This window comes from Pseudophryne corroboree, chromosome 4, assembly GCF_028390025.1.
Source record: "Pseudophryne corroboree isolate aPseCor3 chromosome 4, aPseCor3.hap2, whole genome shotgun sequence".
Classification (NCBI taxonomy): Eukaryota; Metazoa; Chordata; class Amphibia; order Anura; family Myobatrachidae; genus Pseudophryne; species Pseudophryne corroboree.
In genome coordinates, this window is record NC_086447.1 from 530,424,328 (window position 1) to 530,452,079 (window position 27,752).

General features: G+C 47.5%; 1 protein-coding gene across 2 annotated transcripts in view; it reads right to left on the minus strand.

Annotated features, from left to right (window-relative positions):
• HINT3 (histidine triad nucleotide binding protein 3) overlaps positions 1-27,752 on the minus strand; it is a 61,825-nt gene that overhangs the window by 19,474 nt on the left and 14,599 nt on the right. For both annotated transcript variants that reach the window (XR_010176062.1, XM_063917293.1), the window contains exon 4: positions 21,269-21,395. Coding sequence is in view for 1 of the 2 variants with exons in the window: in XM_063917293.1 (XP_063773363.1) it covers positions 21,269-21,395 (127 nt within the window). In the remaining variant the exon portion in view is untranslated. The remainder of the gene's footprint in view (positions 1-21,268; positions 21,396-27,752) is intronic.

A 27,752-nucleotide genomic window follows, 5' to 3' on the forward strand; every position in this document is an offset into this window, starting at 1 on the left:
CCCCTCCTCCAGACCGGAGATCACCGCTCTCAGAGACTCCATCTTGAATTTGAACACTCAGTCTTCTCATTTTTTTTTAATACTGGCTGAGGAATCTGGTGCTTAAAATGGAGAGAACCGTTTTAAGGCCGTCGTGCCAGTATGGGTACTGTGTACAGTGTACTGGGACGCAGTTGTGTATGGTGTCCAGAGACGCATTCCGCCCGTTTAGAAGCCGTGCGTCTCCGTGCCCTCATGCCGCCATAATGACCGACGCCCCGCTAACCGGGATGCCGGCTCAGTACTCACCACTCTTCAGTCTTCTGGCTCTGTTAGGGGTGGCGGCGCGCTGCGGGAATGTACGCTCGCCGTGGTGGGGCATGTGAATAGTTCCCTCAGGAGCTCAGTGTCCTGTCAGCGGGGAAAGGGACCATTAACCCCTCAAGACCCTCAAGAGGTTGGGCTTCCCCCCTAAGTCCCATGACGCAGGCAGGCTTGTGCCAACCATACCTGCCTGAAAATAAGAATTTACTTACCGATAATTCTATTTCTCATAGTCCGTAGTGGATGCTGGGACTCCGTCAGGACCATGGGGAATAGCGGGCTCCGCAGGAGACAGGGCACATCTAAATAAAGCTTTTAGGATCACATGGTGCGTACTGGCTCCTCCCCCTATGACCCTCCTCCAAGCCTCAGTTAGGTACTGTGCCCGGACGAGCGTACACAATAAGGAAGGATCTTGAATCCCGGGTAAGACTCATACCAGCCACACCAATCACACCGTACAACTTGTGATCTGAACCCAGTTAACAGTATGATAACAAAAAACGAAGTAGCCTCTGAAAAGATGGCTCACAACAATAGTAATAACCCGATCTTTGTAACAATAACTATGTACAAGTATTGCAGACAATCCGCACTTGGGATGGGCGCCCAGCATCCACTACGGACTATGAGAAATAGAATTATCGGTAAGTAAATTCTTATTTTCTCTAACGTCCTAGTGGATGCTGGGACTCCGTCAGGACCATGGGGATTATACCAAAGCTCCCAAACGGGCGGGAGAGTGCGGATGACTCTGCAGCACCGAATGAGAGAACTCCAGGTCCTCCTTAGCCAGAGTATCAAATTTGTAAAATTTTACAAACGTGTTCTCCCCTGACCACGTAGCTGCTCGGCAAAGTTGTAATGCCGAGACCCCTCGGGCAGCCGCCCAAGATGAGCCCACTTTCCTTGTGGAGTGGGCCTTTACAGATTTAGGCTGTGGCAGGCCTGCCACAGAATGTGCAAGTTGGATTGTGCTACAGATCCAACGTGCAATCGTCTGTTTAGACGCAGGAGCACCCATCTTGTTGGGTGCATACAATATAAACAACGAGTCAGATTTTCTGACTCCAGCTGTCCTTGAAATATATATTTTTAATGCTCTGACAACGTCCAGTAACTTGGAGTCCTCCAAGTCGCTAGTAGCCGCAGGCACCACAATAGGCTGGTTCAAGTGAAAAGCCGAAACCACCTTAGGGAGAAAATGAGGACGTGTCCGCAGTTCTGCCCTGTCCGAATGGAAAATCAGATATGGGCTTTTGTATGATAAAGCCGCCAACTCTGAAACTCTCCTGGCTGAAGCCAGGGCCAATAGCATGGTTACCTTCCATGTAAGGTATTTTAAATCTACCGATTTTAGAGGCTCAAACCAATGAGATTTGAGAAAATTCAAAACTACGTTCAAATCCCACGGTGCCACTGGAGGCACTATTGGGGGTTGTATATGTAGTACACCTTTGACAAAAGTTTGTACTTCAGGCACTGATGCCAATTCCTTCTGGAAGAAGATTGATAAGGCCGAAATTTGAACTTTAATGGACCCCAATTTTAGGCCCATAGACAATCCTGCTTGCAGGAAATGTAAGAATCGACCCAATTGAAATTCTTCCGTTGGAGCCTTCTTGGCCTCACACCACGCAACATATTTTCGCCAAATGCGGTGATAATGTTGTACAGTCACTTCCTTTCTAGCCTTAATCAAGGTAGGAATAACTTCCTCTGGAATGCCCTTTTCTTTTAGAATCCGGCGTTCAACCGCCATGCCGTCAAACGCAGACGCGGTAAGTCTTGGAACATACAAGGTCCCTGCTGAAGCAGATCCCTTCTTAGAGGTAGAGGCCATGGATCCTCCGTGAGCATCTCTTGAAGTTCCGGATACCAAGTTCTTCTTGGCCAGTCCGGAGCCACCAGTATTGTTCTTACTCCTCTTTTCCGTATAATTCTCAGTACCTTTGGTATGAGAGGCAGAGGAGGGAACACATACACTGACTGGTACACCCACGGTGTTACCAGAGCGTCCACAGCTATTGCCTGAGGGTCTCTTGACCTGGCGCAATATCTGTCCAATTTTTTGTTGAGGCGAGACGCCATCATGTCCACCTTTGGTCTTTCCCAACGGTTCACAATCATGTGGAAGACTTCTGGATGAAGTCCCCACTCTCCCGGGTGAAGGTCGTGTCTGCTGAGGAAGTCTGCTTCCCAGTTGTCCACTCCCGGGATGAACACTGCTGACAGTGCTATGACATGATTCTCCGCCCAGCGCAGAATCCTTGCAGCTTCTGTCATTGCTCTTCTGCTTCTCGTGCCGCCTTGTCGGTTTACGTGGGCGACTGCCGTGATGTTGTCCGACTGGATCAACACCGGCTGACCCTGAAGCAGCGATTTTGCCAGGCTTAGAGCATTGTAGATCGCTCTTAGCTCCAGTATATTTATGTGAAGGGACGTCTCCAGGTTTGACCACACGCCCTGGAAGTTTCTTCCCTGTGTGACTGCTCCCCAGCCTCGTAGGCTGGCATCCGTAGTCACCAGGACCCAGTCCTGTATGCCGAATCTGCGGCCCTCTAACAGATGGGCACTCTGCAACCACCACAGGAGAGACAACCTTGTTCTTGGTGACCGTGTTATCCGCTGATGCATGTGCAGATGCGATCCGGACCATTTGTCCAGCAGATCCCACTGAAATGTCCGTGCATGGAATCTGCCGAATGGAATCGCTTCGTAAGAAGCCACCATCTTTCCCAGGACTCTTGTGCATTGATGTACTGACACAGTTCCTGGTTTTAGGAGGTTCCTGACAAGTTCGGATAACTCCCTTGCTTTCTCCTCCGGGAGAAACACCTTTTTCTGAACCGTGTCCAGAATCATTCCCAGGAACAGCAGACGAGTTGTCGGGGTCAATTGAGATTTTGGAAGATTCAGAATCCACCCGTGTTGCTGAAGCACTACCTGGGTTAGTGCTACACCGACTTCCAGCTGTTCTCTGGACTTTGCCCTTATCAGGAGATCGTCCAAGTAAGGGATAATTAATACGCCTTTTCTTCGTAGAAGAACCATCATTTCGGTCATTACCTTGGTAAAGACCCGAGGGGCCGTGGACAAACCAAACGGCAGCGTTTGAAACTGATAATGACAGTCTTGTATCACGAACCTGAGATACCCTTGGTGTGAGGGGTAAATTGGGACATGCAGATAAGCATCTTTTATGTCCAGGGACACCATGAAGTCCCCTTCTTCCAGATTCGCTATCACTGCTCTGAGTGACTCCATCTTGAACTTGAATTTCTGTATGTACAGGTTCAAGGATTTCAGGTTTAGAATAGGTCTTACCGAACCGTCCGGCTTCGGTACCACAAATAGTGTGGAATAATACCCCTTTCCCTGTTGTAGGAGGGGTACCTTGACTATCACCTGCTGAGAATACAGCTTGTGAATGGCTGTAGGGAGACGTTGGTAAAGCAGACTTTAGGAACCGGCGAGGGGGGAGACCTTTCGAACTCCAACATGTAACCCTGAGATATTATCTGCAGGATCCATGGGTCCACTTGTGAGCGAGCCCACTGATTGCTGAAAATCTTGAGTCGACCCCCCACCGCTCCTGAGTCCGCTTGTAAAGCCCCAGCGTCATGCTGATGGCTTTGTAGAACCCGGGGCGGGCTTCTGGTCCTGGGCAGGGGCTGCTTGCTGCCCTCTCTTACCCTTTCCTCTGCCTCGCGGCAGATAAGACTGTCCTTTTGGTCGCTTGTTTTTATAGGAGCGAAAGGACTGCGGCTGAAAAGACGGTGTCTTTTTCTGTTGGGAGGGGGTCTGAGGTAAAAAAGTGGATTTGCCGGCAGTTGCCGTGGCCACCAGGTCCGAAAGACCGACCCCAAATAATTCCTCTCCTTTATATGGCAATACTTCCATATGCCTTTTGGAATCCGCATCACCTGACCACTGTCGCGTCCATAAACTTCTTCTGGCAGATATGGACATCGCGCTTACTCTTGATGCTAGAGTACAAATATCCCTCTGAGCATCTCGCATATAAAGAAAAGCATCCTTTAATTGCTCTAGAGTCAATAAAATACTGTCCCTATCCAGGGTATCAATATTTTCAGTCAGAGAATCCAACCACACTACCCCAGCACTGCACATCCAGGCTGAGGCTACTGCCGGTCGCAGTATAACACCAGTATGTGTGTATATACTCTTCAGTGTAGTTTCCAGCCTCCTATCTGCTGGATCCTTGAGGGCGGCCGTATCAGGAGACGGCAACGCCACTTGCTTTGATAAACGTGTGAGCGCCTTATCCACCCTAGGGGGTGTTTCCCAGCGCGCCCTAACCTCTGGTGGGAAAGGGTATAATGCCAATAACTTCTTGGAAATTAGCAGTTTTCTATCTGGGTTAACCCACGCTTCGTCACACACGTCATTCAATTCCTCTGATTCTGGAAAAGCTACAGGTAGTTTTTTCACCCCCCACATAATACCCCTTTTTGGAGGTACCAGCAGTATCAGAGATCTGCAAAGCCTCCTTCATTGCCGTGATCATATAACGTGTGGCCCTATTGGAAAATACGTTTGTTTCTTCACCGTCGACACTAGATTCATCTGTGTCGGTACCCGTGTCGACTGACTGAGGTAAGGGACGTTTTACAGCCCCTGACGGTGTCTGAGACGCCTGAGCCGGTACTAACTGGTTTTCCGGCCGTCTCATTTCGTCAACTGACTTTTGTAATGTGCTAACATTATCACGTAATTCCATAACTAAAGCCATCCATTCCGGTGTCGACTCCCTAGGGGGTGACATCACCATTACCGGCAATTGCTCTGCCTCCACACCAACATCGTCCTCATACATGTCGACACACACGTACCGACACACAGCAGCCACACAGGGAATGCTCTAATCGAAGACAGGACCCTCTTAGCCCTTTGGGGAGACAGAGGGAGAGTTTGCCAGCACACACCAAAAGCGCTATAAATGTATATAAACAACCCTAGAAGGTGTTGTTTTTGATATAAGCGCTTTTAATATATCAATATCGCCAAATTATGCCCCCCTTCTCTTTGTTACCCTGTTTCTGTAGTGCAGTGCAGGGGAGAGTCCTGGGAGCCTTCCTCACCAGCGGAGCTGAGCAGGAAAATGGCGCTGAGTGCTGAGGAGAATAAGCTCCGCCCCTTTTTCGGCGGGCTTTTCTCCCGGGTTTTAAGAAAACTGGCCTGGGTTAAATACATACATATAGCCTTAATGGCTATATGTGGTGTATTTATTTTGCCACTACAGGTATTTAATATTGCTGCCCAGGGCGCCCCCAGCAGCGCCCTGCACCCTCCGTGACTGAATCAGTGAGACGTGTAGCAACAATGGCGCACAGCTGCAGTGCTGTGCGCTACCTTCATGAAGACTGAGGAGTCTTCTGCCGCCTGCTTTCCGGACCTCCGTCTTCAGCGTCTGTAAGGGGGATCGGCGGCGCGGCTCCGGGACGAACCCCAAGAGGACCTGTGTTCCGACTCCCTCTGGAGCTAAGTGTCCAGTAGCCTAAGACTCCAATCCATCCTGCACGCAGGTGAGTTGGAAATCTCTCCCCTAAGTCCCTCGATGCAGTGATCCTGTTGCCAGCAGGATTCACTGAGATTTAAACCTAAAAAAAACTTTTTCTAAGCAGCTCTTTAGGAGAGCCACCTAGATTGCACCCTTCTCGGACGGGCACAAAAACCTAACTGAGGCTTGGAGGAGGGTCATAGGGGGAGGAGCCAGTACGCACCATGTGATCCTAAAAGCTTTATTTAGATGTGCCCTGTCTCCTGCGGAGCCCGCTATTCCCCATGGTCCTGACGGAGTCCCAGCATCCACTAGGACGTTAGAGAAAATAACAAACATATAAAAAAAATGCAGAAAACTCTTCAGGGCCTCCTTCAGCGTGACCGTCTCCTCCAGGCACATTTTCTAAACTGAGTCTGGTAGGAGGGGCATAGAGGGAGGAGCCAGCCCACACTATCAAATTCTTAAAGTGCCCATGGCTCCTAGTGGACCTGTCTATACCCCATGGTACTAAATGGGCCCTAGTATCCTCTAGGACGTAAGAGAAAGGGGTATTAGAAACCGTAAGAGGTCTCAGCTATTGAGGAATCAATATTTCATCATACATCAGAAAAGCTTTCTGCGGAAGATTTTCCATTGAGGTAGATTCAGGTTAGATTAAAGAGAATCATCAGCTGTAGTGTATATAGGCCCTCATTCCAAGATGATCGTAGCTGTGCTAAATTTAGCACAGCTACGATCATTCACACTGACATGCGGGGGGACGCCCAGCACAGGGCTAGTCTGCCTTGCATGTCCGTGCCGGCCCCCCCCCCGCAGAAGTGCAAAGGCATCGCACAGCGGTGATGCCTTTGCACTTCCAGAGTAGCTCCCGACCAGCGCAGCTATAGCGTGCTGGCCGGGAGCTACTCGTCACTCCCCGGCCCGCAGCGGCTGCATATGACGTCACGCAGCCGCTGCGGGCCACTCCCCGCACGGTCCGGCCACGCCTGCGTTGGCCGGACCGTGTCCACGAAATGGCTGCCAAACTCCGCCGTTCCGCCCCCTCCCTCCCAGCGACCACCTCTGCCCGTCAATCAGGCAGAGGCGATCGCAGCCCCGCTACAGCCTTCGGCCGCCTGGCATTCGCCGGCGAACTACGGCGCCAGCGCAGTGGGTACCCGTTCGCTCGGCTGCGATAAAAAGCAGCAAGCGAACGGGTCAGAATGCCCCCATCATACATGGAACATAAAGGAGTCTGCATATATTGAAGCTCAGATGGTTACAACATGCCAGTTCATACACACGATAAAAGGAAACATGGCAGTCTATTTTTCTTCAGTAATTGTGCAGCTGTGGAGGTCAGTTTCAGTTGCCCACTGTCTCACTTCTGTTCATAGGATTACTACAATGGAAGGACAGATCTAATAGAACAAAAATAATCATTAAATTGTGTAATCTCTGGGATTTTGGCTGAATGGCATGGTCAGTACTACCTCCACTGTGGGTGCAGAAGTATATGCAAAGTTCACCGGATCAACTGGAAAAGTGATCGACACCTTGACAAAGACTTTGAATGTCGAAACGCGTTGGTGGAGAGGGAAGGAGCTTATAGACCAAACGACTGGCACCCAGCAAGACTATTGAAACTGTTTGAACTTTGCTAGGACTCTGTTTCAAGTTGCTGGTTTACATTGATGGCTCTATTATCCCGCGCACATATGATGGTGAGCTGCTCAATCAGATTGTGATGTCACTCAGGTGCTAAAAAGGAGGGGTAATTCTGGGTAAGAAAAAACAATTTGTGTTCCCTAATGCACACTGAGTGAAAAATAATAATACTACATAATAATCAGATAATAATAAGAATTTACTTACCGATAATTCTATTTCTCGGAGTCCGTAGTGGATGCTGGGGTTCCTGAAAGGACCATGGGGAATAGCGGCTCCGCAGGAGACAGGGCACAAAAAGTAAAGCTTTTCCAGATCAGGTGGTGTGCACTGGCTCCTCCCCCTATGACCCTCCTCCAGACTCCAGTTAGGTACCGTGCCCGGACGAGCGTACACAATAAGGGAGGATTTTGAATCCCGGGTAAGACTCATACCAGCCACACCAATCACACCGTACAACTTGTGATCTAAACCCAGTTAACAGTATGATAACAAAAGGAGCCTCTGAAAGACGGCTTCCTACAACAATAACCCGAGTTTTGTAACAATAACTATGTACAAGTATTGCAGAATAATCCGCACTTGGGATGGGCGCCCAGCATCCACTACGGACTCCGAGAAATAGAATTATCGGTAAGTAAATTCTTATTTTCTCTATCGTCCTAGTGGATGCTGGGGTTCCTGAAAGGACCATGGGGATTATACCAAAGCTCCCAAACGGGCGGGAGAGTGCGGATGACTCTGCAGCACCGAATGAGAGAACTCCAGGTCCTCTTTTGCCAGGGTATCAAATTTGTAAAATTTTACAAACGTGTTCTCCCCCGACCACGTAGCTGCTCGGCAGAGTTGTAATGCCGAGACCCCTCGGGCAGCCGCCCAAGATGAGCCCACCTTCCTTGTGGAATGGGCATTTACATATTTTTTGCTGTGGCAAGCCTGCCACAGAATGTGCAAGCTGAATTGTACTACAAATCCAACGAGCAATAGTCTGCTTAGAAGCAGGAGCACCCAGCTTGTTGGGTGCATACAGGATAAACAGCAAGTCAGATTTCCTGACTCCAGCCGACCTGGAAACTATATTTTCAGGGCCCTGACAACATCCAGCAACTTGGAGTCCTCCAAGTCCCTAGTAGCCGCAGGCACCACAATAAGCTGGTTCAGGTGAAACGCTGACACCACCTTAGGGAGAAACTGGGGACGAGTCCACAGCTTTGCTCTGTCCGAATGGACAATCAGATATGGCTTTGTGAGATAAAGCCGCCAATTCTGACACTCGCCTGGCCGAGGCCAGGACCAACAGCATGGTCACTTTCCATGTGAGATATATCAAATCCACAGATTTGAGTTGTTAAAAACAATGTGATTTTAGGAATCCCAAACTACGTTGAGATCGCCCAGTGCCACTGGAGACATCAAAAAGGGGTTGTATATGCAGTACTCCCTTAACAACTTCTGGACTTCAGGAACTGAAGCCAATTTCTTTCTGGAAGAAAATCGACCGGTCGAAATTTGAACCTTAATGGACCCCAATTTGAGACCCATATACACTCCTGCTTGCAGGAATGTAGGAATTAACCTAGTTGAAATTCTTCCGTGGAGCCTTCCTGGCCTCACACCATGGAACATATTTTCACCTAAGCGGTGATAATGTTGTGCGGTCACCTCCTTCCTGGCTCTGACCAGGGTAGGGATGACCTCTTCCGGAATGCCTTTTTCCCTTAGGATCCGGCGTTCACCCGCCCTGGCGTCAACGCAGCTGCGGTAAGTCATGGAACAGACATGATTCTTGCTGAATCAAGATCCTTTCTAGTATCTCTTGAAGTTCCGGGTACCAAGTTCTTCTTGGCCCAAACCGGAACCACGAGTATAGTTCTTACTCCTCTCCTTCCTATCATTCTCCATACACTGGGTATGAAAGGCAGAGGAGGGAACACATACACCGACTGGTACACCCACGGTGTTACCAGAGCGTCCCAGCTATTGCATGAGGGTCTCTAGACCTGGCGCTTCATGTGGGACGCCATCATAACCACCTTTGGTCTTTCCCAACGGTTTACAAACATGTGGAAACTTCCAGATGAAGTTCCCACTTTTCCGGGTGGAATTCATTTATGCTGAGGAAATCTTCCTAGTTGTCCACTCCCGGAATGAACACTGCTGACAGTGTTATCACATGATCTTTCGCCCAGCGAAGAATCCTTGCTGTCATTGCCCTCCTGCTTCTTGTGCCGCCCCGTCTGTTTACGTGGGCGACTGCCATGATGATGTCCTACTGGATCAGCACCGGTTGACTTTGAAGCAGAGGTCTTCCTAGGCTCAGAGCATCGTAAATTGCCCTTAGCTCCAGTATATTCATGTGGAGAGAAATCTCCAGACTTGACCACACTTCCTTGGAAATTTCTTCCTTGTGTGACTGTTCCCCAGCCTCTCAGGCTGGCATCCGTGGTCACCAGAACACAGTCCTGAATGCTGAATGTGCTGCCCTCTAGAAGATGAGCACTCTGCAGCCCCCACAGAAGAGACACCCTTGTCCTTGGAGACAGGGTTATCCGCTGATGCATCTGAAGATGCGATCCGGACCATTCGTCCAGCAAATCCCCCTGAAAAGTTTTTGCGTGAGATCTGCCGAATGGAATCGCTTCGTAAGAAGCCACCATTTTTCCCAGGACTCCTGTGCATTGATGCACTGATACTTGGCCTGGTTTTAGGAGGTTTCTGACTAGGTCGGATAACTCCCTGGCTTTCCCCTCCAGGAGAAATACCTCTTTCTGGACTATGCCCAGAATCATTCCTAGGAACAGCAGACGTATCATCGGAAAACAGCTGCGATTTTTGGAATATTTAGAATCCACTCGTGCTGTCGTAGAACTACTTTAGATAGTTCTTTTCCGACCTCCAACTGTTCTCTGGAAACTTGCCCCTTTCAGGATATCGTCCAAGTAAGGGATAATTAAGATGCCTTTCTTCTTTTAAGAATCATCTTTTCGGCCATTACCTTGGTAAAGGCCCGGGGTGCCGTGGATAATTCAACGGCAGCGTCTGAAACTGATATTGACAGTTCTGTATCACGAACCAGAGGTACCCTTGTTGAGAAGGGCAAATTTGGACATGGAGGTAATCCTTGATGTCCAGGGACACCATATAGTCCCCTTTTTTCCGGTTCTCTATCACTGCTTTGAGTGACTCCATCTTGATTTGAACCTTTTTATGTAAGTGTTCAAAGATTTCAGATTTAGACTATGTCTCACCAAGCCGTCTGGCTTCAGTACCACAATATAGTGTGGAAGACAAATACCCTTTTCCTTGTTGTAGGAGGGGTACTTTGATTATCACCTGCTGGAAATAGAGCTTGTGAATTTTTTTCCAATACTGCCTCCCTGTCGGAGGAAGCCGTTGGTAAAGCAGGCTTCAGGAACCTGCGAGGAAAAAATGTCTCGACTCTCCAATCTGTACCCCTGGGATAATACTTGTACGATCTAGGGGTCAACTTGCGAGTGATCCCACTGCGCGCTGAGACTCTTGAGACTACCCCCCCACTGGTGGAGGGCTTCTTTTCCTGGGAAGGGGCTGCCTGCTGCAGTCTACTTCCCTTTCCTCTATGTCTGGGCAGATATGACTGGCCTTTTGCCCGCTTGCCCACATGGGAACGGAAGGATTGAGGCTGAAAAGACAGTGTCTTTTTCTGCTGAGATGTAACTTGGGGTAAAAAGGTTGGATTTCCCAGCTGTAGCCGTGGCCCCCAGGTCCGATGGACCGACCCCAAATAACTCCTTCCCTTTATACGGCAATACTTCCACGTGCCGTATGGGATCTGTATCACCTGACCACTGTCGTGTCCATGACATCTTCCGGGAGATATGGACAACGCACTTATCTTGATGCCAGAGTGCAAATATCCCTCTGTGCATCTCGCATACATATATATAGAATGCATCCTATTAAATGCTCTATATCAATAAAATATTTTTAGTCAGGGAATTCGACCAAGCCAACCCAGCACTGCATCTCCAGGCTGATGGCGATCGCTGGTCGCAGTATAACCACCGTATGTGTGTATATACTTTTTAGGATATTTTTCCAGCTGCCTATCAGCTGGCTCCTTGAGGGCGGCCGTATCTGGAGACGGTAACGCCACTTGATAAGCGTGTGAGCGCCTTTTCCACCCTAAGGGGTGTTTCCCAACGCGCCCTAACTTCTGGCGGGAAAGGGTATAACGCCAATATTTGCTATCGGGGTAAACCCACGCATCATCACACACTTCATTTTATTTTATCTGATTCAGGAAAAACTACAGGTAGTTTTTTCACTTCCACATAATACCCTTTTTTGTGGTACTTGTAGTATCAGAAATATGTAACAGCTCCTTCATTGCCCTTAACGTGTGGCCCTAATGAGGAATACGTTTGTTTATTCACCGTCGACACTGGATTCAGTGTCCGTGTCTGTGTCGACCGACTGAGGTAAATGGGCGTTTTTTATAAAAAAACCCTGACGGTGTTTCTGAGACGCCTGGACCGTTACTAATTGTTTGTCGGCCGTCTCATGTCGTCAACCGACCTTGCAGCGTGTTGACATTCTCACGTAATTCCCTAAATAAGCCATCCATTCCGGTGTCGACTCCCTAGAGAGTGACATCACCATTACAGGCAATTTCTCCGCCTCCTCCAGCATCGTCCTCATACATGTCGACACACACGTACCGACACACAGCACACACACCTGGAATGCTCTGACAGAGGACAGGACCCCACTAGCCCTTTGGAGAGACAGAGGGAGAGTTTGCCAGCACACACCAAAAAACGCTATAATTACATAGGGACAACCTTATATAAGTGTTTCTCCCTAATAGCATCTTTATATATATATATTTATATCGCCAATTTGTGCCCCCCCTCTCTGTTTAAACCCTGTTTCTGTAGTGCAGTGCAGGGGAGAGCCTGGGAGCCTTCTCTCCAGCCTTTCTGTGAGAGAAAAAATGGCGCTGTGTGCTGAGGAGATAGGCCCCGCCCCTTTTACGGCGGGCTCGTCTCCCGCTCTTTAGTGAAGTTTGGCAGGGGTTAAATATCTCCATATAGCCTCTGGGGGCTATATGTGAGGTATTTTTAGCCAGTATATAGGTTTACATTTGCCTCCCAGGGCGCCCCCCCCCAGCGCCCTGCACCCTCAGTGACAGCGTGTGAAGTGTGCTGAGAGGAAAATGGCGCACAGCTGCAGTGCTGTGCGCTACCTTTAGAAGACTGTCAGAGTCTTCAGCCGCCGATTCTGGACCTCTTCTAACTTCAGCATCTGCAAGGGGGCCGGCGGCGCGGCTCCGGTGACCATCCAGGCTGTACCTGTGATCGTCCCTCTGGAGCTAATGTCCAGTAGCCAAGAAGCCAATCCATCCTGCACGCAGGTGAGTTCACTTCTTCTCCCCTCAGTCCCTCGTTGCAGTGATCCTGTTGCCAGCAGGACTCACTGTAAAATAAAAAACCTAAGCTAAACTTTCTCTAAGCAGCTCTTTAGGAGAGCCACCTAGATTGCACCCTTCTCGGCCGGGCACAAAAATCTAACTGGAGTCTGGAGGAGGGTCATAGGGGGAGGAGCCAGTGCACACCACCTGATCTGGAAAAGCTTTACTTTTTGTGCCCTGTCTCCTGCGGAGCCGCTATTCCCCATGGTCCTTTCAGGAACCCCAGCATCCACTAGGACGATAGAGAAATGAAGATCTTAGTTGCGTATATCTGCAGATATAGGGTTAAGCCCCCAGGCCGAATGGCAAGGCGTCTCAGTCACTGGGGGTCCCTTATACTAGGTATGGGTCAGGGGTGCAGGACCCCATCACTCAGTGTGCATTAGGGAACACAAATTGTTTTTTTTCTGGCTCTATTATCCCAAAAATAAGATTTTACTCACCGGTAAATCTATTTCTCGTAGTACGTAGTGGATGCTGGGACTCCGTAAGGACCATGGGGAATAGCGGCTCCGCAGGAGACTGGGCACAACTAAAGAAAGCTTTAGGACTACCTGGTGTGCACTGGCTCCTCCCACTATGACCCTCCTCCAGACCTCAGTTAGGATACTGTGCCCGGAAGAGCTGACACAATAAGGAAGGATTTTGAATCCCGGGTAAGACTCATACCAGCCACACCGTATAACTCGTGATACTATACCCAGTTAACAGTATGAAATATAACGGAGCCTCTCAACAGATGGCTCAACAATAACCCTTTAGTTAGGCAATAACTATGTACAAGTATTGCAGACAATCCGCACTTGGGATGGGCGCCCAGCATCCACTACGGACTACGAGAAATAGATTTACCGGTGAGTAAAATCTTATTTTCTCTGACGTCCTAAGTGGATGCTGGGACTCCGTAAGGACCATGGGGATTATACCAAAGCTCCCAAACGGGCGGGAGAGTGCGGATGACTCTGCAGCACCGAATAAGCAAACTCAAGGTCCTCCTCAGCCAGGGTATCAAACTTGTAGACTCTAGCAAAAATGTTTGAACCCGACCAAGTAACCGCTCGGCAAATTTGTAAAGCCGAGACCCCTCGGGCAGCCGCCCAAGAAGAGCCCACTTTCCACGTGGAATGGGCTTTTACAGATTTAGGGTGCGTCAGTCCAGCCGCAGAATGTGCAAGTTGAATCGTGCTACAGATCCAGCGAGCAATAGTCTGCTTAGAAGCAGGAGCACCCAGCTTGTTGGGTGCATACAGGATAAATAGCGAGTCTGTTTTCCTGACTCCAGCCGTCCTGGAAACATATACTTTTCAGGGCCCTGACTACGTCCAGTAACTTGGAATCCTCCAAGTCCCAAGTAGCCGCAGGCACCACAATAGGTTGGTTCACATGAAAAACTGATACCACCTTAGGAAGGAATTGGGAACGAGTCCTCAATTCCGCCTTATCCATATAAAATACAGATAAGGGCTTTTGCATGACAAAGCCGCCAATTCTGATACACGCCTGGCCGACGCCAAGGCCCACAGCATGACCACTTTCCACGTGAGGTATTGTAGCTCCACGGATTTAAGTGGCTCAACCCAATGCGACTTCAGGAAATCCAACACCACGTTGAGATCCCACGGTGCCACTGGAGGCACAAACGGGGGCTGACTATGCAGCACTCCCTTAACAAAAGTCTGAACTTCAGGCAGTGAAGCCAGTTCTATTTTTGGAAGAAAATCGATAGAGCCGAAATCTGGACCTTAATGGAACCCAATTTTAGGCCCATAGTCACCTCTGACTGTAGGAAGTGCAGAAATCGACCTAGCTGAAATTCCTCCTTTGGGGCATTCCTGGCCTCACAGCACGCAACATATTTCCGCCATATGCGGTGATAATGGTTTGCGTTCACTTCTTTCCTAGCTTTAATTAGCGTAGGGATAACTTCCTCCGGAATGCCCTTTTCCTTCAGGATCCGGCGTTCAACCGCCATGCCGTCAAACGCAGCCGCGGTACGTCTTGGAACAGACAGGCCCCCTGCTGCAGCAGGTCCTGTCTGAGCGGCAGAGGCCATGGGTCCTCTGAGATCATTTCTTGGAGTTCTGGGTACCAAGCTCCTCTTGGCCAATCCGGAACAATGAGTATAGTTCTTACTCCTCTCCTTCTTATTATTCTCATTACCCTGGGTAAGAGAGGCAGAGAAGGGAACACATACACCGACTGGTACACCCACGGTGTTACCAGAGCGTCCACAGCTATCGCCTGAGGGTCCATTGACCTGGCGCAATATCTTTGTAGCTTTTTGTTGAGGCGGGACGCCATCATGTCCACCTGTGGCCTTTCCCAACGGTGTACAATCATTTGGAAGACTTCTGGATGAAGTCCCCACTCTCCCGGGTGGAGGTCGTGTCTGCTGAGAAAGTCTGCTTCTCAGTTGTCCACTCTGGGAATGAACACTGCTGACAGTGCTAACACATGATTTTCCGCCCATCGGAGAATCCTTGTGGCTTCTGATCCTGCTTCTTGTGCCGCCCTGTCGGTTTACATGAGCGACCGCCGTGATGTTGTCTGACTGGATCAGCACCGGCCGGTGGTGAAGCAGGGGTCTAGCCTGACTTAGGGCATTGTAAATGGCCCTTAGTTCCAGAATATTTATGTGTAGGGAAGTCTCCTGACTTTTCCATAGGCATTGGAAGTTTCTTCCCTGTGTGACTGCCCCCCAGCCTCGAAGGCTGGCATCCGTGGTCACCAGGACCCAGTCCTGTATGCCGAATCGGCGGCCCCCTAGAAGATGAGCACTCTGCAGCCACCACAACAGCGACACCCTGGCCCTTGGAGACAGGGTTATCCGCCGATGCATCTGAAGATGCGACCCGGACCACTTGTCTAACAGATCCCACTGGAGGATCCTTGCATGGGACCTGGCGAATGGAATTTCTTCGTAAGAAGCTACCATCTTTCCCAGGGCTCGCGTGCATTGATGCACCGAAACCTGTATTTTTATTAGGAGGTCTCTGTCTAGAGACGACAACTCCCTGGCCTTCTCCTCCGGGAGAAACCCTTTTTATCCTGTTCTGTGTCCAGAACCATACCCAGGAACAGTAGACGCGTCGTAGGAACCAGCTGCGACTTTGGAATATTCAGAATCCAGCCGTGCTGTTGTAGCACTTCCCGAGATAGTGCTACTCCGACGAACAACTGCTCCCTGGACCTCGCCTTTATAAGGAGATCGTCCAAGTACGGGATAATTATTTCGGCCATTACCTTGGTAAATACCCTCGGTGCCGGGGACAGACCAACGGCAACGTCTGGAATTGGTAATGACAATCCTGTACCACAATTTTGAGGTACTCCTGGTGAAGAGAGTAAATAGGGACATGCAGGTAAGCATCCTTGATGTCCAGTGATACCCTGAAATTCTCCAGGCTTGCAATAATCGCCCTGAGCGATTCTATTTTGAACTTGAACCTTCGTATATAAGTGTTCAAGGATTTCAATTTTAGAATGGGTCTCACCGAACCGTCTGGTTTCGGTACCACAACATTTTGGAATAGTAACCCCGGCCTTGTTAAAGGAGGGGTACCTTGATTTCACCTGCTGGAAGTACAGCTTGTGAATTGCCGCCAGTACTACCTTTCTCCGAGGGCAGCAGGCAAGGCTGATGTGAGGTAACGGCGAGGGGGAGTCGCCTCGAACTCCAGCCTGTATCCCTGTGATACTACTTGCAGAACCTAGGGATCCACCTGTGGGCAAGCCCACTGGTCCCTGAAGTTCCCGAGACGCGCCCCCACCGCACCTGTCTCCACCTGTGGAGCCCCAGCGTCATGCGGTGGACTCAGAGGAAGCGGGGGAAGATTTTTGATCCTGGGAACTGGCTGTCTGGTGCAGCTTTTTCCTTCTTCTCTTGTCTCTGTGCAGAAAGGAAGCGCCTTTGACCCGCTTGCTTTTCTGAAGCCGAAAGGACTGTACCTGAAAATACGGTGCTTTCTTAGGCTGTGAGGAAACCTGAGGTAAAAATTTTTCTTCCCAGCTGTTGCTGTGGATACGAGGTCCCAGAGACCATCCCCAAACAATTCCTCACCCTTATAAGACAGAATCTCCATGTGCCTTTTAAAGGCAGCATCACCTATCCACTGCCGGGTCTCTAATACCCTCCTGGCAGAATGGACATTGCATTAATTCTGGATGCCAGCCGGCAAATATCCCTCTGTGCATCCTTCATATATAAGACGACGTCTTTAATATGCTCTATGTTAGCAAAATATTATCCCTGTCTAGGGTATTAATATTATCTGACAGGGTATCAGACCACGCTGCAGCAGCACTATTTATGCTGAGGCAATTGCAGGTCTCAGTATAGAACCTGAGTGTGTATATACAGACTTCAGGATAGCCTCCTGCTTTTTATCAGCAGGCTCCTTCAAGGTGGCCGTATCCTAAGACGGCAGTGCCACCTTTTTTGACAAACGTGTGAGCGCCTTATCCACCCTAGGGGATATCTCCCAACGTGACCTATCCTCTGGCAGGAAAGGGTACGCCATCAGTAACTTTTTAGAAATTACCAGTTTCTTATCGGGGGAACCCACGCTTCTTTACACACTTCATTCACTCATCTGATGGGGGAACAAAACACTGGCTGCTTTTTCTCCCCAAAAATAAAACCCCTTTTATGTGGTACTTGGGTTCATGTCAAAAATGTGTAACACATTTTTCATTGCCGAGATCATGTAACGGATGTTCCTAGTGGATTGTGTATATATCTCAACCTCGTCGACACTGGAGTCAGACTCCGTGTCGACATCTGTGTCTGCCATCTGAGGTAACAGGCGTTTTTTGAGCCCCTGATGGCCTTTGAGACGCCTGGGCAGGCGCGGGCTGAGAAGCCGGCTGTCCCACAGCTGTTACGTCATCCAGCCTTTTATGTAAGGAGTTGACATTGTCGGTTAATACCTTCCACCTATCCATCCACTCTGGTGTCGGCCCCACAGGGGGCGACATCCCATTTATCGGCCTCTGCTCCGCCTCCACGTAACCTTCCTCATTCAACATGTCGACACAGCCGTACCGACACCACACACACACACACACACACACACACACACACACACACAGGGAATGCTCTGACTGAGGACAGGACCCCACAAAGTCCTTTGGGGAGACAGAGAGAGAGTATGCCAGCACACACCAGAGCGCTATATAATGCAGGGATTAACACTATAACTGAGTGATTTTTCCCCCAATAGCTGCTTGTATACATATATTGCGCCTAAATTTAGTGCCCCCCCTCTCTTTTTAACCCTGAGCCTGAAAACTACAGGGGAGAGCCTGGGGAGCTGTCTTCCAGCTGCACTGTGAAGAAAAAATGGCGCCAGTGTGCTGAGGGAGATAACCCCGCCCCTTTTTCGGCTGACTTTTCTCCCGCTTCTTTCATGGATTCTGGCAGGGGTAATTTATCACATATATAGCCCTGGGACTATATATTGTGATGATTTGCCAGCCAAGGTGTCTTATATTGCCCTCAGGGCGCCCTTCCCCCAGCGCCCTGCACCCATCAGTGACCGGAGTGTTAGGTGTGCATGAGAAACAATGGCGCACAGCTGCAGTGCTGTGCGCTACCTTGTTGAAGACAGAAGTCTTCTGCCGCCGATTTTCCGGAACACTTCTTGCTTCTGGCTCTGTAAGGGGGCCGGCGGCGCGGCTCCGAGACCGAACACCAAGGTCGGGTCCTGCGGTCGATCCCTCTGGAGCTAATGGTGTCCAGTAGCCTAAGAAGCCCAAACTACCACCAGTTAGGTAGGTTCGCTTCTTCTCCCCTTAGTCCCTCGCTGCAGTGAGTCTGTTGCCAGCAGATCTCACTGTAAAATAAAAAACCTAAAATATACTTTCTTTCTAGGAGCTCAGGAGAGCCCCTAGTGTGCATCTAGCTCAGCCGGGCACAAGATTCTAACTGAGGTCTGGAGGAGGGTCATAGTGGGAGGAGCCAGTGCACACCAGGTAGTCCTAAAGCTTTCTTTAGTTGTGCCCAGTCTCCTGCGGAGCCGCTATTCCCCATGGTCCTTACGGAGTCCCAGCATCCACTTAGGACGTCAGAGAAAGGAATTTTAAATGTGTACAATAAAATACGTTGTTACCCCTGCATCTCATGTCTCCAGTGGTCGCTGTATTGAGACGCATACCTTTGAAAGAAGGACTCCAGGGTGTAAAGACATACATTAAGCCCTGAAATCACCCTTAAAAGGGTGAGTGTTATATACAAACCTTTCTTTATTACGAATATACACAGTATTATGCTAGGTTGATTTCTTATTTTTCAGCTCTCATTTTTGGGGGTGTATTCAATACCTGTCGGATCCTTTCTAATGGAAAGGATCCAACAGGTCAGTATTCAGTTAGTGGCCAAATCAGGCTGTCATATTTGGCCGCTCCCGACAGTCGCTCCTCACCCGTCCACGCTCCATCCCGACGGCCACTCCTCACCCGTCCACGCTCCGTCCCGACGGCCACTCCTCACCCGTCCACGCTCCGTCCCGACAGCCGTTCCTCACCCATCCACGCTCCGTCCCGACAGCCGCTCCTCATATGGTCCAGTCTCCTACCTGTCCCCGCTGTCCCGTCTCATCTCCCCGGTTCCGACAATGTCAATCCGACTTTAAAACTAGTCGGATTGTTCTTGTCGGAACCAGGACCAAAACCTGTAGGTTTGGCTGCGTTCCCGACAATACACACGTGGATTCCGACAATCTACGTGGTTTCCGACAAGTCGGGATTCCAGACTTGTCGGAAAAAATGGCTCAGCATTAAATAGGTCGGAACCCCTTCTGACCTAAACCGGTCGGTGTATGGTGTATGTTTTAATATTTATAGTGCAACACTTAAAGGGGTGATTAGTCACCTGCACAGGTGTGTTTGGGATTAACGGTTATGGTGAATGGTGAATAAGAATATACACATATCAATTTCTGCTTGTATTAATTTTTTTAACCAAGTGTATATTTGGACAAAGCGCGACATAAGATTGTATCCCTCTTTTTTTTTTTTTAAATATTGTTTTTTGTGTGTAAGGCGACACATTGTTGATACCAGTATACGGACTCTGGGTCGACACCACTTAGGTCGACACCCATTAGGTCGACATTGACTAGGTCGACACTAGAAATATGTCAACATGACCCTTAGGTCGACATGCAAAAAGGTTGACATGAGTTTTTCACATTTTTTTTCCTTTTTCATACTTTACGATCCACGTGGACTACGATTGGGAACGGTAACCTGTGCAGAGTGCAGCGGTATCAGAGCGAGGCTGCGAGTGGACTCGGTGCATTAATTGGGGTTCCCGGTCACTTTACGTAGAGAACGATGCAAACCCCCCCCATTAAAAACTCATGTCGACCTTTTTTTCATGTGGACCTAATGGCCGTGTCGACCTATTTCTAGTGTTGTCCTAGCCACTGTCGACCAATAGGTGTCGACCCCGAGTCCCATACCCGTTGACCCGTTACATATTTGACTTCAATCAGAAAAATGGATGCAACACAATGGGACATTTCTGCAGTTTAACCCCTCCAGAGTGCCTACAAGATTTCTTTGCAAAAACAAAAGAAGGAAATTAAACATATAAAAAGGTACTCCAGGTCACTTTACGACTAAAGACACTATAGCATATCATGGCTGAGCAGCCGCACACAAGCCCCAGGTTACAATGCCAAATGTCGGCTGGAGTAACGTTAAGCACACCACCATTGCAGTAGAAAGGAGTGACAAATCACGCTTCAACATCTGGCAGTCTGACTGATGAATCCAGGTTTGGCGGATTTCGGGAGAATGTTTCTTGCCTAAATGCATGCTGCCAGCTGTAAAGTTTGGTGGAGGAGGAATAATGGTTTGATGCTATACTGCATGGTTTGGTCTGAGCTCCTTAGTTCCAGTGAAGAGTAATGTGAATTCTACAGCATACGTACAATGACATTCTAGAGAATTGTGCGTACAATGACATTCTAGAGAATTGTGCGTTTCCAATTTTGTGACAGCACAGGAGAATTTGGGGAATTCCCTCTCCGGTTTCCACCCCAGCACACACAGCACGGTCCACTGAAAAATGGTTTACAGAGGTTGTGGAAAAAAACTTGAGTGGCCTATACAGGAACCTGACCATCAAACACAATTGGGATGACCTGGAATGCTGCCTGGAAGCCAGAGTGGAGGCTGTGATCATAGCAATTGAGAAGCTCCATATTAATACCCTTTATTTTGGAATGAAACGTACAACAAGCACATATTGGTGTGATGTTTGGGTGGCCACATATTTCTGGCCATGTAGTGAACCTCTGTGTAGAACCTGGATGCAACCATGCAGAGCTTACCGTGATAAACCAGTAAGAATTGAGTCTGTAAACCATTCGGGAGAGAAATCCCAGCTGGCTGGCTGGAGCCAGGACGTGCAGATGTAAATGGGATATTGAACAGAATGGAGGCCAGTGGAAACCCAACCTGACAGAAAAATAAACAAAAGGAAAAAAAAAATCAATATATAGGTACTTAACATTAGGAAACGCTAAACTCTATAATGCAAGGCACTTTCCAGAGGCTATTCTGAAAAGCATCAGCTGCTGCTCATAAAATATTTATATACAATCCTACAAATATATCTGCTGTGTACATTATTACATCATGTAAGTCAGCTGTCATAGCTCTAGGCTTGCATGTGAATACTTATTAGACATTACTTTTATAAAAATGTAAAAAGGGTAAATGAATAGTTAGTCCACATACAAATAAAAGAAGTCTGTAGCATCAGCCTGCATAAAACCAAGAAAGCACAGATGAGTAAGCATGTTGGCATTTTCTTGGCATTTTGGGGTCTACTGTCCTAATTTATACTCCTAAAAATCCTGCGTTTTTTTTAAATTTATTGCTGGTTGAGTGCAGGCTGATTGACAGGAAGAAGGCGTTTGGGGATGGTAACTGGCCGTTTCCTGGGAGTGCCTGTAAAAATGCAAGAGTTCCCAAGTGTTTTCAGGGAGGGTGTGTGACATCAGCTCCGGTCCTGAACAGTCTAATTCTTTTGCACTGTAGGAGTAAGATCTGGGCTGCACAAAGACTGCACAGCTGGAAAAATCATTAGATGGTGAGTGAGTTGCGAATGGATTTGCAGCTGATCGGCGTTTGCAAAGCTTTTCGCAAGGCATACGCAGACTTGCACAGGGCGGTATTTCACTCTGTCTGGGTGGCGACTATCCGATTGCAAACCTCTGCAAATTCACAGAGGTGCGATCAAGTCTGAATTAGGCCCTATGTACTAACCCTTGGAGAGAGATCGAGTGTTGAGAGATAACGTACCAATCAACCCCTATCATTTTTTAAACCCAGCCTGAAACATGGCAGTTAGGAGCTGATTGGCTGGTACTTTATCTTCCTCCAAGACCTAGGGGCCCATTTATCAACGAGTGAGAACACTCATTGTAAATGATAAAACTTATGCATATTATGGTGCTCCAGCCAATCAGCTCCCAACTGTAATATTTGAAACACGATAGTTAGGAACTGAACCCATGACCGCTGGAGCACCATTTATCATACGCAACAAGTTTTATCATTCAAAATTATATATTTCCCCCCTAGTACCTAGACCCCATAGTTTGTTAATATATATGGAGCAGAAATATGTATACCATACAGATAAGTGTTTCTCAAACTCCGCCCTCAGGACCTCTATAGCAGTTTACGTTTTCCAGACAGCCTGTGGAGCTTTAAAAAATTGTTCCAGTTATTAATGAATACACATGTGCACCAGCTAAAAGATCTGGAAAATGTGAACGGTTAGGGGTCATGAGGTCAGAGTTTGAGAAAATAGGATTTTAAATACCCACCGGTAAATCACACCCAGTTGAAGAAATTTAAAGTGCACTGGCTCCTTTGGACCAGTCTATACCCCATCGTACTAATCTATCCCCAATATCCCTTATGGATGCTAGAGTAACACTGATAAATCTCTAATGTATGATAACAAGTGCTTTTTTCTCTCTCATTTTCCCCTTAGCAAACATCTTACAGTTCTCTCATTCCAGAAACACACATTTTTCAATGTCTTCCCATCACCAATATGTACAGATTTTACACAGGGCAGAATGTATTATGTATAGCATATTCTATGCCAGTGATTCCCAAACTCGATCTTCAAGGAACAGTAACAGTCCAGGTTTTAAGGATATCAATGGCTCCACACAGATAATTAAATCATATTGACTGAGGTACTAACTAAGGCCCTCATTCAGCATGGTCTGTATTTGTAAAGCTGCTCGTAGGCTGCTTTGCAAATGCAATCCACACTAATGCAAATATGCGTTAAACCCCTCTTTGCTGAATTTGCGATCGCAACGCTGAGGTAACGTGGCAGCCTGGGACCAACATCGCGGCCGATGGTCCCCGCAGCCTGCCAGCTGAGTAAGTCTCAGCTTACTCAGGCTGGCCGTGACAGGGAGCCTTGCGAGGCGAAGAAATCTGTGTCTGAGACGCAGACCTTGGCCTTGCCACTCCTGGAAAAGGGGGTCGACACAAGCTGTCTCTGCCATCCGAATGCGGCAGAGGCTATCGGATAAATGTGAACCACGGGCAGGTCCAGCTTTGCACATGCGCAGAACGGGTCCTGCACCTGCGCAGTTTCCCGATAACTGGGAAACTGTGTCGGGGATTGCAGAAGCAATCCACAATGAATTAGCCCGTTAGTTACCTGTGGCCATGCATGGATATACTTAAACCTGGACCATTAGTGCTCACTGTGGACCAATTTTGGGAACAACTGTTCTATTTGATACATCCTGCCACTTATCGCATGCATACCAGCGTTTATTAACGCATGTACACAAGGGACAGCTCTTGTCCTTTGTAAAGAGAACACCCAGAGGGGAATTCTGTGGAAACAATACCATACACTTTAATAGGCAATGCAATCTATAGACTGCATTTCTATTACGGGTTATGGATGACACGCCGACCAGAAGAATGCAGAGAGCAAAAAGACAGACAGACACCAGTCAGACAGTGGTGAAACACCGACAGATAAAACTCAGACAAAAGGTAATATATAGACAATGGAAACACCGACAAGGCCAACAGCCCTACAGAACAAAGACCAACAGTTCATAGGTCAGACAACAGTCACATCGACAACCCCAAAACCGACAGTGCATACATCGACAACAAAACAGACCGACACGTCATCCATCAGACAACAATGATACCGAACCACAACCGACCGACAGCATATACACAGACACATAAAAGACTAACAGAACACACATCAGACGTGCATTAGACCGACAGCGCATACATAGACAGTAAAAGAGACCGAAATGTAATTTACCAGACATCAATTAAATAGACAATCCCAGAATGCAGACAGCACATACACAGACAACTAAATGACCGACAATACATATAACAGACTCCAATAAGACCGACACGTAAAAATCTGACAACGTATACATTAGGGTGCATCAAACACCCCATTCATTTTTTAAAGTAAGAAAAATTATTTGTCCCCATGCTACATTTTTTAGAATTGGTAAGGATATATTCCATACAAATTTTGAAGAATCTGAGATGATGATATTTATGTGGCCCACCATGCTTCTGAAGATTAAAGATTTCTATTTATTTTAAATGCAATAACACTTCTTTTAACTTCTCTGATACAAGGACTTAAAACAATTTACAGGTTGAGTATCCCTTATCCAAAATGCTTGGGACCAGAGGTATTTTGGATATCGGATTTTTCCGTATTTTGGAATAATTGCATACCATAATGAGATATCATGGTAATGGGACCTAAATCTAAGCACAGAATGCATTTATGTTTTATATGCACCTTATACACACAGCCTGAAGGTAATTTTAGCCAATATTTGTTATAAATTTGTGCATTAAACAAAGTGTGTGTACATTCACGCAATTCATTTATGTTTCATATACACCTTATATACACAGTCTGAAGGTCATTTAATACAATATTTTTAATAACTGTGTGTATTAAACAAAGTTTGTGTACATTGAGCCATCAGAAAACAAAAGTTTCACTATCTCACTCTCGCTCAAAAAAGTCCGTATTTCGGAATATTCCGTATTTCGGATATTTGGATATGGGATACTCAACCTGTAGTAGGTTAATGATAAAGTGATTTATTCATTGTTAACAACTAAACAAAGAGATATAAGCAGAATTAGTGACGGAACAGTGAACAACATGTTACAGTTGGCTTATTACAAAGTTGAAACTCTTATTGCTGGCCTTACACAAGTTTGGTCTCTCTTTGCGATCATCTTCAACTACTTGGAGTACATTTTGATAGTGCTCTTCCTTCTTAGCCGATGATAAGAAGTCTGAACTAAGCTTGACACCACGTTCAGCACAATCATTGACAACATTCAATGCTTGAATATTGGTTTGTGAATTCTGATAAGCATCAGATTCTTTCAATTCACCAATGTCTTTCGTAAGAAAATCATGGTTTAGCTGAAGAATGTTAAACATAAACCATGAATCTATTTCAGATGTGACAAATCTTAAAAATAAATAATGATTTGATTAATGTTTTGTGATTTGGATGGGAACAGCCACGATAGGCCCATGAGGCTTCATGCTGTTCCCTTTCTTTGTTATGTTTTTATGTTCTTAAATCAATGTAAGACACGCATTCATGGCACACATACAAAAGTTGGCTTCGTTTTGCTAAAGTTAGTTGTTTTGTATAATACAATACACGTGCTTTAGTACCAAGATACAGACAATTTTTGGGTGTGCAGGTGGACCACCTAAGTCAAATCGTACATCAAAAAAAATTTGCACAGTTGTTTCTATGCTAAAAAGGAACATTTTAAGAATAGGGACAGCAAGCATTCCGAATGTCGGGGTGTTTGATGCACCCTAGTATACATAGATAGCTAAATGACCGACAGTACATAACTCAGACCCCAATAAGACCGACACGTAAAAGACTGACAGCCAAATGACCGACAATACATACATATAACAGAATAAAATAATACCGACACGCAAAGACCGACAGATTATTAGGACAGGGGCCCATATATCGATTTCATAGACTTCCGAGATTTTAATTTCCCCAACACTACTGTCCTACACACAGACATGTCGCCGCGTACACACCTGCACCCTTAGCTCCAAATAGCTATTGCGGGTGGATGGGGGTCCCAGCGTCCAGTCCTGTATGGCCCTCTACCGCTGGCATGTGCTACCACCATAGCTCATCTCACCCCAGCAACCCCCTGCGATACTCTCATCCATGGAGCTACAGGTCCCAGCCAGACCTGTCAGCGGTCCTACTAGCAAGCCCAACTCATACAGGCTAAAGTCATGCTCACCCCCCCCCCCCCACACCTCCCCCCAGTCCCTGCAGTGCGCCCCTTCCCCTCAGTCACCCCTATCCCGTCCCCCTCTATTTCTGGGCGCCCTGTCCTGGACGCCTCCATCGTCACCCCAGCAATAGCATGCTGTCTAGGGTAAGACGCGCCTACGCTAATAGCGTTACCCCCTGCGCTACTTTCATCCATGGAACTACAGGTCCCAGCCAGACCTGTCAGCGTTCTAACTAGCAAGCCCAACTCATACAGGCTGAAGTCATGAGCGCAATCCCCCCCCCCCCCTTCTCCGTAGCTATTGCAGGCGATAACGGGCTGTCCAGGACGAGACGATATGGGTCCCGTCCACCCGCAATAGCTATTGAGAGCGACGCCGTGACCGAGTGTACAGGGGTGATGTAGGAGAACTACAAGTCCCAGGACTGAAGATATGGCCCTGTGTTGAAATCATTAAACATGCACTGTGTGCATGTTCCCTGTGTAATTGATGCTAGGTGTTTGTGTACTCCAGGGCGGGGCGACCCCCCCCTCCCACTCAGCAACACCGTGACTGAGTGTACAGGGGTGGTGTAGGAGAACTACAAGTCTCAGGACTGAAGATACGGCCCTGTTTCTGAGTAAGAATACCTGTCTGTTATGTGTCTGTTATGTGTAATATTATATTTTGGCAATGAATGTGTGTCGGACTTATTAATATCTGACATATGTCCTGTCGGACTTTTAACTGTCTCTATGGGGGGGAATTCAAATGTTTGAAATGTTGGTTGGGTGTCTGTTTTTTTCCTGTCTATTAGATTGAAAAATCAGGTGGGTGTCTGTTTTTTTCCTAACAATTGAATATCCCCCTATATGTGTTGTCGGACTTTTTTGTGTCGGTCTTATTAATGTCTGATAGATGTCCTGTCGGACTTTTAACTGTCTCTATATGAGTTGTCTGTCTTTTGTGTGTCTGTCTTATTAATGTCCGATATATGTCCAGTCGGACTTTTAGTGTGTCGGTCTAATTGATGTCTGAATGAGGAAATTTCTGTCTCTCTATTTGTCTATGGATTCGCCGTTGGTCTATTAACTGTCTATGTATGCGCTGTCTATCTCTTAAATGTCTATGAATTCGTTGTCGGTGTTATGTTTGTGTCGGTCTACTTGTTGTCTCATAAATGCCTTATCGGAATGTGTCTATGTATTCAATGTCTGTTTTCAACCGTGTCTATATAATACGTATCTGATGGATAAATGTCGGACCTTTTTTTTTTTTTGTCTGTGTATACGCTGTCGATCTTTTATATGTCTGATTAATTACATTGTCTAACTTATCTATGTCGAAGTATGATTAATGTCTAACTATTATTTGACGGGAAACCTCCAGTGTCTGACAAGCACCGTCAGACTGATGAATGTAGGACCACTATACCACACCCTTCTATTACAGCCCCATAGCATGGGAACTGCAGTGCCAGAAGTCAGCAGCAG